Genomic DNA, 14,289 nt, shown 5'->3' with positions numbered 1-14,289 from the left:
TCTCCCCTGTAATGACTCTTTGTTTTTACTAAGTCCCAAAGGGCTGGTGAGAGCTCTGCGAAGAGAAGGGGGAAGGGTGGATGGAATGCAGCTGCAGGCTCTGAAACAATGCTGAGTCCATATATTTTGTTCCCAGTTAGAATAATAAAAAGGGGACTGCAGTGGGGGTGGGGTCACGGAGACAGAACCCAGAGTAAGTAAGGTAGGGCCAAGTATCCCATAGATCTGTCTGCAGCCTCCTCCCCCCACCCCCGACTTCTACTCTACCAAATCCAATAACCATTCATTTGGGTTAAAAAGCTTATCTGTTAAAACTCAAACACCCATTAAGATTTAAACCTATCAGTCATTTACATCTAAGTTACTTTTATCAGTGAACTGTACTACTCAGGCAAGTAATGGGGTAGGAAGAGAGAATGAAGCTTGCAAAGATAAACTGAGGATGCTTGGACACAACAGACAGGAAAGCTTGTGGGGGGAGGTAGGTAGGAGAATTCAGAAAAGGAGGTCCAAGGTCTCAAATATAACTGTCTGCTTTGCAAGGGTGCCTAGGGCCTAGAAGCAATGGGTATGCCAAAGAAAACCATATTCCTTCGAAGACTACTAAAAGCTGCAAAGGTCTGAATCAAGACTTTGAAAGCCAGTACATGTTGGTTCCTCATTCTCATTATTCAGTCTAACCTGATGCCTCCTAAGAAAAATGTCCTTCACCAGCATTTCCCTGGCCTCCATGTCTCGACTGTGAGAATGAGAGAATTAAAAGAAGCACATCCCAAACAAGGTCACAGCTGCTAGAGAGGGAAAAGCAGCTCAAACCTTACTCTCTTCTCCTAGCTCTTGCCCTCTCCTCCCTGATACACCTCACTGAAAATCCATGGAGCCCTTCAGGGTTCAGGGATTCAGGCCTGCCTCTGGAACATCCCTTCAGATATTATTGATGCTACTAAAATTCGCTACTAAATTTAAATAAATGGCCCCAAATCAATACCTCAAAAATAGAATCAGCATGAGCTAAAAGACTACCTAAAAAGCTTTAAAACAGAATTCAGAAGAATGCTTGTTCATATTAGGATCTCATTCAAGAACACTCAGTTACTGAGGGAGGAAAAAAAAGGTCTTCATTGTAAAGCTATCATGTAGAAGCAAAGCTCTGACATCCACACATAAACATCTCCTTCAAGTTAGCATGACACAAGATTTAGAAGAACTCTTAGTTGGTACTGAATGATATAATTAGTCTCTTGACTCTTGATATGTTTTCAATTTATAAAGTTTAGAAAGACTGTATTTACATTGAATTTTTGCATTTTGTGACATAATAAACAAAAATTCACAAGTATGCAGATTTACAATAAGCAGGAACAGGACTGTCCCCCTTCAGCTTGCCTTTTATCTATAGCTCTAAAATCCATTTACAGATATTCTAATTCTCCATACTATAGCCAGTATATAGAGACAAATTCAGAAATGCATATTAATTTAAGTGAAGAAATGACTGAGTCTAATTAATATTAAATATTAATAGTAATAATTAGGTGCCCGGCCCCATGGCCGAGCGGTTAAGTTCGCATGCTCCGGTGCGGTGGCCCAGGGTTTTGCTGGTTTGGATCCTGGGCGCCGACATGGTACTGCTCATCAAGCCATGCTGAGGCGGCATCCCACATGCCACAACTAGAAGAACCCACAGCTAAAAATAAACAACTAGGTACCGGGGGGCTTTGGGGAGAAAAAGGAAAAATAAAATCTTAAAAAAAAAATTAATAATTAAAAAATAATACTGACACTACTTCTGTAAAGTTTATCATCTATTACAAACAAAATTCATAGGTACATTTTATGAGTTATCACTTATTATGCTTTTAAATGCAGCAATAAAATAGACACCACACTTTGTTTATTCTGTATACTGGAAAAATTCAATTTTCTATTTATACATTTCATTTCCTACTATGTACAATCAAAGAAATTAAGTCTATAGACAGCAAAAATTTGTTAATAGTAACAACAATCACATAATCACAACTTGCCTGAAATTAATAATTCCTTACATTTGCTTAATTTTGGTAAACAAAACACATTCTCATAATACTTTGATGTATGTTATATACTTCCATAAAAATGTTAAAAAAATGGAATATCCATGATTTGGGGAAAAACTATTCTCAATAAGTACATCTGAATTATTTTTTAAATAAATCAAGAAAAGAAGATAATTCAAGTGTCTTAAAGTTGTCAGAAATTTACAAAGTTCACAAAGTCACAAAGTTCACAAAATATGAGTGACATTATAGTAAGTGGCACAAGTGAAAACAAATTTTAAGAGTTAAAATATAACAGTTTGTAAGAAGACTATTAGATTTTCTTGCTAAATCAGTAAGAGTACTCACCCCTTGGAGCCCTTGGAACTGAATCGAAGGCCGAAAAGGAATTAAATTCTATCAAAAGAAACATAAGAAATAAACAGATCAACCTTGGTTACCGTGACACGGAACTAAATAAACTTTAAATCTGTGCATTTAGTGCTTTAGTCTGTGAAAAAATCTTTTCATTATATACTTATGTTTTACATATTAAGTCGCCTTAAGGAACAATATCACACTGTTGACACTTCTCTGAATTACACAACCAAAGGTATTAGTAGACTAATCATTTTTTGCCAAATCATGTCAGTCTTCTTCAAAAACCTGATTAGCTACATTGCCAAAAGATACCTTTAGAATGGAAGGCAGGTTTTGGTGGGGTTTCCTCCTTCTAAGGAAATTCAAGTTAGCATTAATCTATATTCTATTATTATTCAAAAAATGGATAAACATCTTCTTGGAAAAATATTATAATAGATACTATTATCATTGTTCTACCACCATAAAAAGACCATGTAATTTTAGACTTATCAGCAGAATCAAAGTACTACTGATGACAAATTCATTCCTTGGTGTGGGAGAAGTGGGTTTTTAAAAAGGGAAGGATAAAAAGGTAATGCTGGAAACTCTAAAACAATTTTTAGTAGTGATTCATTCTAATTCATGGTGTTTCATGAAAATATAAAATATAGATTAATGCTAACGTGAATTTCCTTAGAAGGAGAAAACCCCACCCAAACCTACCTTCCATAGCTAAACCTCTTCCTGAAGTAATGGCAGCGGGCCTACAGAAGCCCTGAGGAGCCCCTCATACAGTGGAAGTTAAGGTGGCCCTACAATTTAGGTAACACAGATCCAGGTTCCAGCTTTTGCAATATTTCAACCAGCCCTGCCTCCCGACTCTCCCTTCAAATCACAAACACTGAATATCTCCTCTGAGGCTGGTTACACTTTCCTCCCTGACTCCTTGCAACCCAGAGGCTGTCTTCAGCTCACCACCTGACTCTGAAATTCTCTATCAAGTTTATCAATTCTTTTTAGTCAAAAAAATGCTAACTTTTCTCATTTCAAATTGCTCACTTCTCCACTGGATATCACAACTTCCTTACACTCAGAGACACCCGGTCGTCCTAGCTCTTTGATCACGCCTCCATTTCCAAAGTCAGTGCCCTTCCCTTTCCTCTTTCTAGATTCACTCCCTCCTGGAGGCTCACCTTGCCTTTATGGTGATGACTCTGAACATCTTCTCTATTCCTCAACTTGCATCTCTCTACAACCTGCTACTTATCACTGCTGAGGACATTTTGCATTAGAAACTGTCAACGACAGCAAAACTAGCTAACACTAAACGAACTCCTCTGCCTGACCCCCCACATCCCCCAACCAAACTGGCACCTCTTTCCCACTTTTCTGGCAAGGATATTTCTTTTCAGTTCTCCAGGCTCACACCTTAAATTTAATTTATAGTCTCTTCTCTCCCTCTGCACACCATATTCTATTTGGCAATTACACACTGCCAGAATCACAGAATTCCAAATCCAGAGATAATATAGTTGATGCCCACCCCCCACAGGCCCTGTGACCCATTACTAACTAAGCTGGGGCCAGAACCCAGGACTCAATCCTCCTATTGTGCCATGCTGCTTTTCTTCTACCACATTGTGCTCCACACACACCTACTATGGGAGATTTAAGAGTGGGGGGCCTAGTTCTTCATGCCAGAGAGTTCACATCTTAGCTGGGGAACATTTCAGAATGATTAACTACTAGGCCAGGTACTACTGGGAGGTGCAGCAAGAATTCTCAAAAAGGAGAGAAGAGTATGGGTTAGAAGAGATACCAGAAAAGCCAAAGGACTTATGGAAAAGATAGATCTTGAGCAGCAATTTTGAAAAGACAAACTACAGGGAGAGGGTGTTCCCTGAGCAAAAAAGAAGGGAGGCAGAAAAGGGTGCTGTGTGGGCAGAGGACAGGTCTCTGGGTGTGTACAGAGTTCTTTCACACCTGAAATACAACACAAAAGATGAGAACTGGACCTTGCTATCCCTGCCTAATCTTTCCTTGACCTCAAAATTTGTCTTCAGTTTCAGCTTCTATCCACTACAGAATAAACAAGACTAATTTAAATTTCAGGCCTCAGGATTTCAAAACGTTTATCACCTTGTAACATAACCCTGCCCTAATCCCCTCCATTACCCCCTCAAGACGGCCTTTAAGTCTTGGCCTTTGACATGATAAACAATTGCAGGCTCTTCTAATTTTTGGAATATGAAAGTGAGTTGCTGAAAGAAGTGTTTCAGGAAAGCAGCTCTTTCAGTCATGTGTGAGAAAGATGGAAAGAGATGGACTGGGGCTAGAGAAAAGGATTAGAGATCAGCTCCAAGGGATGCTTTATTTAGAAATACTCTGTTGATAAAGGCCTAAATTAGTATGACTTCATCTGGAGCAAACATAAGATGATGGAATGAGCAGACATTCTCAAGGAAGAGTGATAAAATGTGCTGAAAGCTTGAATATCAGGTACCAAAGAAAAATAAAGCCCTAGACTCCATCAAATAAGCTCTTAGTCTCTACTTTGAAAGCCCCTGGGCTGTTTCAGGCCCTATCACCAAACACCCAGATAAAGGCCTTCCTCTCTTCCTTCAATTCCTTCCAAACGCTGTTCATCATTCAAACGGCCAGTGGAAGTTCTCTCAGACACCACATGGCATGTCACACAGCCTGTGGCAGTGGGTCTCCTCCCACTGAGTTCTATGGAAGCAAAGCAAACTCCTCCATATGTAAAACAGACCCTCCAACTACAGGACCAACCAGTTTCATCTTCCACTTCCTCCCAACTGTGGCTCAGCTGTGTTAACCTTTGTTTTTTTTTGTTTTGTAAACATTTTGCTCTCTATTTCTACCTTCTTCCTGTTCCTTCAACCAGGAATACCTTCTGAAAAACACTAATTTGCTAATCCATACCAATCACTTACTTAACATTCAAGTTCAAGATTATTTCCTCAGCAAGGCCTTCCCTTGGATAAATCAGGAATCAAAAGACTCACTGTGTTTAAGGACCCAAGGCAGGTAAATGTGCAAGAGACCAGTTGTAAAGGAGTGGAGAGTACCTGGAGAATGAATGTCCAACTGAGAAAGGATTCAAATTTAAAAACGACAGACCTTTTTCTAGCCAAATAAAACACTGCTGCCACCATTTTGCTAACTCTAAACTATGCCCACTTTGAGTTAACTCATGTTAGCTGGTGTTTTTCCAGAAGCCTGTGTCTATGATTCCACTACAGTGGCAGTGTATTTTTTCATATGTTGTCCTACTCCTAGTTGTTATGATACAGAGGAGTCTAATACATATTTAACTTACAAGTATTTACCTACATTATGCTCAGCTTAAAAAAAGAAATATCGTAAAATCACCTTGGCCATGTTCTCTTTATATAGGCAGTACACTACTATAAACATTATACACTTTACCAATTACTAGTCAGGGTTGTATAGACCCAACAATACAACTATTCTTTACATCAATTTAGGAACTTTCCAGAGTAATTTTGACTTCACCCAATTTTTTGCCTCATCACCTGAATTTAGAACCTAACCTCCTGATATGCTTGTGGTTCTATCTTTATTGCTTGATACCTCAAAGAAAAATGATCACTTACATAGTGTTGTAATGTACAGAGCATTTCATATCTATCGTCTCAAGTGAGCTTCCTAAAACCAGCCCTTGGTGGTAGGAAGGCATCATTATCCCCGGAGAGAGAGAAATGAGTCTCCAATAGGTAAAGTGCAAGTGCATTGCTCAAAATCACCAAGCTTGTGAAGAGCAGAGCTAGACCTCAAATCCAGGCCTCTTAATTCCAAAAACAGACCCCTCTCCTTCTCTTGCCTCTGTAACAGGTTACCTCCTAGTGCTGAACATTTAAAAGCTCTTAAATGTTCATTTAGTTCTTCTGGCATTTTTTCCCCAAGGAAAATGAATTTCATAACAATTTCCAAAGTTCAGTTTCTGATTAAATACAAACTAAAAAGTAATAGTTCTTTGCTATAAGGACCAAATATAAGCAAGGAACATATATAAACATTTGTGTTATCATTTCTCATTTAAAAAGTAACAAAACCCTGATCTACGGGATAGTTGTGGGTGCTTATCCAAACAGGACAAACTAAGATCACCACTACTGAAAAACTCCTTTAAGATATCTGACCACCCAGAAGAGAAAAATACATGAGAGAAACTCAAATGCTTTATTGATTTTAATCCCAATTTTAGAAGAAGATGTTACCAGGCTATAGTTCTTGAATGTTGTAAAAAATGCAACAGGAGGAGATAGCTAGAACCCCATACCACTTATTATGCATCTGACCACTGTGTTCAGGGCACAGCCACAGGAATAAGTTCTAAAAGTCAATACCATTATAAGCAAATGTCTCAAGCATCTTAGTTTGTCGTCTAAATGTTTTTTACCCTAAGTTAATTGCACAAACATGACCTCAACTTGTATATTTTTTCAAATGCAATTCAATTTAAAAGGATAATGTAATTACAGGTGGCCAAATATGATATAGCATGTATTAATATAATATTTAACTTAAGTGCATTTCAATTAAAAATGAGTTTCAACAGGGCTTCAACTTTTGATTTTTAGCTCTAATTAAATATATGCACACCAAGTAGCTCTTTTGAAAATCAGGTAACTCGAGGGTTTAACTGAATAGTAGTTGAGCTATAAGTAAGATGGCGATCTTGTATCTTCATCCAGCCAAGAAACACAGTGCAGACTGGGACTGGCTAGGGAAACTACTTTTGACAAATGCTTCAACAACCTGATAAAAATGATGGGTCTGTTAAACTTCAGTCAATCCACTGTTTTTAGAGCTCCTGAATTAACCCTCTATATCTCTGGGAATGTGGGGCATTCTTAAGCAAAGAATAAAAGGGTAGGCAACACTAAAATGCTCAAAAGTTTGTTTATATTCTTGACATCTGCCCTTACAAACCAATTCTATTACAACAAAAATTCCTCTAGGACCAAAGAAATCTATGTCCACTTATTTCCAGGGATTATTCTTCACAATATATCAGGACTATAAAAGTAATATGTAATTTACTAATTAATTTTACTAAGTAATCTTAATTTTACCAAGTAATATTAATTTCTGACATGATTCTTTCAGGATGGGAGAGAAGGAATAAAGCTCAAGTTTCTTTGGAGTTTAATAAAAGAAAGTTACTTATCCTATAAAAGTTGTTATAACCATTTCTTGATTATTTACATATTGCTTATCCATGTAGACAAATTAAATCTATGGTTACTTTTACTCTATCAACCACCATTGGTTTGGTCAATACACAAATATAAGAAATAGCATTCTGGGCCCAGAAAAGAGTAATTTCTCTAAGAAGTGCATTATAGAAATCTTTCTAACTTTATTCCCTAAGGTTAGAGATGTACGTGAAACAGCTTCAGCTTCCCTTCTGAACTCATCATGGAACTTCAACTTAACCCAAAGTTAACTCGTGAATTATTTCATTCAAGAATTCTTTAAAATCAACCAGAAGGCATTTATTAAATACTTGGTATTTCTCTGAGTACTTAAGCCACATTATAAGTCATGATAATGATAGTACAAAAAAAATTCCAGTCAAATATAATTTTGGAACTTTGCCAAAACCGGAAAACTGTCTATAAATGGTGATGGGTCAGGTGATTGCTTTAAGTGTGATTGTTTTAAGAAATAATTATGGTTACCTAGTTACCATTTATTGGGAGCTTAGAATGTGTCAGGCTCTATAATCATTTTTACCATCACCGCCGGGAATCCTCAGAACACCCTTATGGGGTAGAGACTGATTTCCACTTCTCAGGTAAGTCCTATGAATTACCTAAGGTTACACAGCTAATAAGTGACGGGGGACTCAAACCTTGGCCTGTCTCACTTTAAGAACTGTGCTCTTACCCACCACTTCAAAAAATCTAGTACTTTGCTTTGTGAGTCAATCCAACCCTATAAGTAGGGGAAACTCCCCCTCTGCAGATTTAGAAGAACCAGATTAAAGAACATAAGGAATAAAGAATAATTTCTTATTCTAAAGAATAATTTCTTTCTAGTCATTATAGCATAGAATAGAGTGAAATATAAAAGTGATTACCAAAACAGTAGTGAGAAGATTAAAAACCTAATCTATTTAACACAATTTTTGTTTTGAAAGATAGCTTCTGGAAAACTGTAGCTATCTGATGCAGGTCAAATTTTTTAAAAAATTATTTTCTTTAATCTTACCATTTCAAAGAAAGCTCTTAAAAGAACACAGAAGGCAAAAATCTAAACTGAACAACCAGCCAAAAAGTTGGTTACTATGAACTAGTCTTTAAACCAACAACACTTGAAGCATAATATCTCATCATTTTTTCCAAGATAGAGCTTATGTGGACTTTATAACTGTATAACAAGCTTACATGTCAAATCTGACTATAAATGCAAACGAAGATTTGTTCTTTGGGATCATGATCTCTAGAGTAGAAGTATAACAAGCAGTAAAATAAACTTGCATTGGAAGATAAGATTATTTTTAAAATAGTAGAAACTGATAAAATGAAGCATCTAAAATACTTTGACAAAGGAAGATATTAGAAGGCTTGAAACTGAGAAATTACATGATCATATTTAAAGTTTTAAAAAGATCACACTGACTGCTGTGTGGAGAATGCATTATGGGGGGAAGAGTGGAAGCTTGGAGGCTAGCTGGAAGTCCATGGCAGTAGTCCTCAAGAGAGATGATGGTGGCTGAGACTAGAGCAGTAGTGATAGATGGGATTAGATTTCAGATGTTTGAAGACTGACAAGACTTGATGCTGGAACAAATAAGTCAAGAAAAGAGGAGACAAATCATGGATGACTAGTCAATTACTAGGCAACTGGTGAAGAGTACTGCCAGTTACTAAGATGGGGAACACTCAGGAAGATACAGGTTTGAGGAGTGAAATTAAGAATTGTGTTCGAATCTGTTAAGTTTGAGATACCTATTAAACTTGATAAGGAGATAAGGTGTTGGAATAAGTGTCTGGAGTTGGAGGAACGTCAGAGCTGGAGATAAATATTTGGAAGTCACTAACATGCAGATGGCACTCAAATCCAAAAGACTAGATGAGCTCACCTAGGGAGAGGGAATAGATAAAGAGAAAGGAGCTAGGCTTTCCAACATTCAGAGGACAGTCAAGCAGAGGATAGTCAGGAGAGGAGACTGAAAAAGAATGGGCAAGGAGGCAGGAGGGAAATTAGAAGTGTGTTTCTAACAGGAAGGAGTGGTCAACAGGATGGAATGCTGCTGAGGTCAGGTAAGACAGGAACAGAGAGAGGACCACTGGACTTGACAACAAGGGACCCAGTCAGGTGCAATCTCAGGGGTGTGGTAAAGATAACCCAATGGGAATGGGCTGAGCAGAGAATGGGAGTTGAAAAAGGAGACACTGTTTCTCAGATACATCCTCACACATAATCCTTCTCTCTTTAGGAGTCTCCCTTGAACACAGGCTTTATTGCGTTTATTTTTTCACACATCTGCCTGTTTCTACTAAAGCACAAGCACTTTCTTGATGGCAAGGACCATCCGCGACTTATTCAGCTTTATATTTCCAAAGCATAGTTCTATGCCTGGCACATGTCAGAAGATTAATAAACGTGTGCTAAATGAATATTTGTTAGTTATAATTCTGACTCCTATTTCTTAATCTTTTATTAAAGAAAAAAACAGGGGCTGGCTCCGTGGCCCAATGGTTAACTTCGAGTGCTCCACTTTGGCAGCCCGGGGTTCATCAGTTTGGATGCTGGGTGCAGACCTACACACTTCATCAAGCCATGCTGTGGCAGCATCCCACATAGAATAACTAGAATGACTTACAACTGGGATATACAACTACGTACTGGGACTTTGGGGAGAAAAAAAAACAAAAAAGAAAAAACATCTCAGGACACTCACCTGAGATTTTACTACATGGATATGCTTTCTAGTTCTTTGAGACACAATGGTTTCCAATAATGGAAACCAAAAGCAATGATTATAAGTAAATGTTATTTTAAAATATTCTGACATTTACGTTTCCTGGTAAACATGTTTAGATCCTAAAGTATTTCAATGAATCTTATTAGAAAGTTCAAGCCCGGCTCCACTCTTAAGTAAGCTCACTGTTCAGTGGAAAAGTCTTCTAGCCAAGGTTATCTCCATGGACCATGAACCAAGCGCCCATACCTAGTTCATGACAATGTACACATAGAACAAAAGCTTTATGTACTCATGATTGTTTTTTGTTTTGTTTTTCATAACGAAACTGTCAAACAAAAAGAGGAGAATCAAAACACCAAAACAGAAATGGAGGTAATCTGGAAGAAGTGAAAACATTGACCTTTTCGAGGCCTTTAGGAACCACTTAAAAATGATGCTTGAAATGTTAATCCAGGCACATTATAGAATTGCTTAACATTTCAATAATCATTAGAGACAGAAACCACAGAAGGTCTGATCTTCTTGTTAAAATCAAATTTGATTTTCATATTATCTGAGCTCTATGATGGTCTTAAGTCCAATTTATATAGAAAGTTATTGAATAAAGGAAGTCCACAAAAATACAAACAAAATAAAATCCATGCTCAAAACCAAAATTCCTCCACCTAATAATTTCGATTTCCCCCAAAACATCACCAATCCCCCAAATTTCCATCCAAACAGAAAACAGTTCATATAGGACATGTAAACAATATAGCATTGTTCTAGTCTAGCCTCAGACCCCCAAATATACTCCTCAAATATAAAACATCTAATCAAACCTAAGTTTCTTGGTCACCATACAAAAGACTGAGTGAATATTCACTAAAATAGTACTCAACATTATCTCCCCACTCCACTCTCCCAACTACTTCTGATTTCCCTTTTTCTACTAAGGGTACCTCTCCTAGTGCTGATGGCTAGAAATCTCGATTCAATCGTTTAAAACCTGTTGCTAAATTTTATAGATTCTATTCACCTCTAATGTCTCCCACAAGCACCCTGATTTAGACCTCAATCATCTCTGGCCTGGACCACATACTTCTTCCCAACTTGTCTACTTCCTTCCAGATTCACCTTATGTTCATCATGTACACCAAGGCCAGAATAATCCTAAAGCATAGCTCAAATCACCTTAGATTTCTACTCAGTTTCTCCTTAGTGTTGACAGAATAAAATCCAACCTGCTCCAATCTGCCTTCCTTCTCTTAAATCCAACTATACTTTTCTCCTGCACTCCAGGTTAAGTGGAACAAGGTCTTCCTTTCAACTCTCAGAGCCTGCCCTAGCTTTTCCACTGCTGTCTTTTCCTTGCTTGTGCCATTCCTTCTGTTAGAGATGTGGTCCCCCATCCAGTCTCTGCCTACTAAAATCTTGCCAAAATCCTTTAAGACCGAAGGATCTTTAGGTTTTTCAGAACAATAATGTATAGGATCCCCAATAAGACAAGAAACTTATGCCATTTTACTACCAATCTAGTTACTAGGAAACTAGTAGCCAAATGTTCTTGTCTGTTGAGTTCAATTCAAGGTGCTAAGTTGATTTAGGAATCTTTAAGGAGAATATATAGCCTAATTAATAAGATTCTCTCTTCTTATATCCTATCTTAAATTGGGAAATGCTAGGTTTGGCCTTTGCTGGCAAAGTATTAGGCCCTTAAACCAGTTTTTTCTAAAGGTTTAACAGGGTTCTCAAGAGCCATAATGCCACAACAGAAATCATAGATAGATAAATAAACTGGAAGAGAGAAAGGGAGGGAGGGAAAGAAAAGAAAGAGCAACTCTTCCTGAAATCTCACGTGAGTTATGCCATGTTTTTCGGCTTCAATTTAGCTATGGAGACACGGCCATTAATTTACTGTATTCTACTCCAGACTTGCTTTTCTAGATATTTACGTAAGTCATGGGAAACGCTGTATGGAGCTGAGGTATACAGGAGAGGCAAACCTGGGGCTATATACATGCTGTTGTCTTTATTCCAAAACTTAGCTCATCTTAAATACAGAAATATCCAAGGCACAATTTAGATGACATCTTCTCAAACACACCAAATACATTTGGCCCAAACTGGCAAATAAGTGGGCTGGACTCTGGTGCCAGGCTCCTAAGCTTCTCTGTGGTCACTGCAAAGTGCTACAAATGACCCAGAAATGGTTCAGCTGAAATTCTCATTTTCCTCCCTCTGCTGGCTTTATCACAAATTACATAATAAGCAGTATGAGCACAGCTTCCATCGTTTTTTACAAGTGCAAATGGAGCAGCTGGATCTGGTGATTGTCCTCAGTAAGCTTTCCTGTAAATCATTCCAAGAATTCTACGCCCCTTTCCTTTTAAATTCTTTTCTTGAACATGTTCCAATCCTTCACATATGTTCTTTCTTTCTCCTCCCAATTCTGGTGCCAAGGTTCCCTGTCTATCTTTTTAGGCAATCTGGCTACTTCTTTTCACTAGGAGGAGCACCCTTCTTTGCACTGAGCATCTGATCATTTGAATAAACTTCAAACACTTACTGCAACATGGGGCACAAACTTGACTTGATAAAAAGCATTTAAGATCAAGTTCAGCCTGAAGATTGGTCTAAGTTAAAAGTTAGTAACATTAACTTATTTATATTAAACCTGGCTACATTTAAAAAGTACAACAAAAGGAATGTGCTAATGCAAACCTCATTGTATTACTTAAACATGTTTGCTAGCAGTGGCAGCTCTGTGCTGGCAGGTCTGGACACTTGAGTGGTACTTTAAGGAGAAAAGGGTCTGTATTTATAAGGCAGATTACTGGACACACACACACACTCAAAATTCTTTGAAGGCAGGCAGAGAAAGAAGAGACAAGAAATAAAGTAAAGTTTGAGACTTTTCTGTGCTTTAAACCACAAAGAATCAAATGTTGAAAAGTTCACCTGGTAGACAGACAGGCAAAGGAGAGGAAATCACCTACCCCATGACCTGTGGGATCAGTGATTTTAAAAGATCAAGGAACACTATAAAAGGAGCTATCATGAAGGACAGTAACTTTGGAGGTTTAAATAAGACTTTATGCTTTGACTGGAAATAATAGTCTCTGATAATACTGAGAGAGACTGAATTCTTCATGTAAAATTAAGTGTAAGCATATTTTTACAAATTTTCAAAACACTATCATTTTCCTAGAAGACAGTAATCAAGGCAGGAAAATTTACTTAAAGCCAATAATTAGAGTTGACAAGAGAATGTGTTACGAGAATCCTTCTTAAAGGAATCTGCTTTCCGGTCTTCAGGCATAGAGAATGAATGACCCCTGACCTCAAAGGCATATATGCAAGACTTTTTATATAAGTGTTGGATAAACTTGATAATATTATTCGAGCCACCACCTTTGAAACTTTGAGTAAACATTTAAAAAAAATAAATTGACAGGCTCAGCAATGACAGAATCTGAAAACAATATTTTGATACGATTTTTGTTAAAGTTGTCCCTTGGTATCCATGGGGGATTGGTTCCAGGACCCCCCAGGATACCAAAATCCTAGGATGCTCAAGTCCCTTATATAAAATGGCATCATATTTGCATATTTAAATCATCTCTAGATTACTTATAATATCTAATACAATGTAAATGATATGTAAATCGGTGTTATACAGTATTGTTTAGGGAATAATGACAAGAAAAAAAGGTCTGTACATGTTCAGTACAGACACAACCATCGTAGGCCTTTTGATCCACGGAGTCACTGACAGCAAGGGCCGACTACTACAAATGAGTTACTCAGATATCAAAATAAAGCCAGCTACATTACTGAAGAAATTAGGTAAAATATATTTTACAATTTTGGGTTTTAATTTTAAATATAGTTTTAGCATACATTTGGGAGAAATACATAATTACAGTAACATATGCTCCTTTAAAA

The 14,289-nt window shown here is 37.5% G+C and overlaps 1 protein-coding gene across 1 annotated transcript in view; it reads right to left on the bottom strand.

The window, feature by feature from the left end:
* The window catches only part of ELL2 (elongation factor for RNA polymerase II 2), a 73,732-nt gene that overhangs the window by 54,935 nt on the left and 4,508 nt on the right, over positions 1-14,289 (bottom strand). The window contains exon 2 of the mRNA XM_046668301.1: positions 2,388-2,435. Within this exon, the coding sequence (XP_046524257.1) occupies positions 2,388-2,435 (48 nt within the window). The remainder of the gene's footprint in view (positions 1-2,387; positions 2,436-14,289) is intronic.

The sequence above is a fragment of the Equus quagga genome, chromosome 7 (assembly GCF_021613505.1).
Source record: "Equus quagga isolate Etosha38 chromosome 7, UCLA_HA_Equagga_1.0, whole genome shotgun sequence".
In the NCBI taxonomy this organism is placed as follows: domain Eukaryota; kingdom Metazoa; phylum Chordata; class Mammalia; order Perissodactyla; family Equidae; genus Equus; species Equus quagga.
Note: the sequence above shows the minus strand (reverse complement) of the source record. Positions and strands in the feature narration are given on the sequence as shown.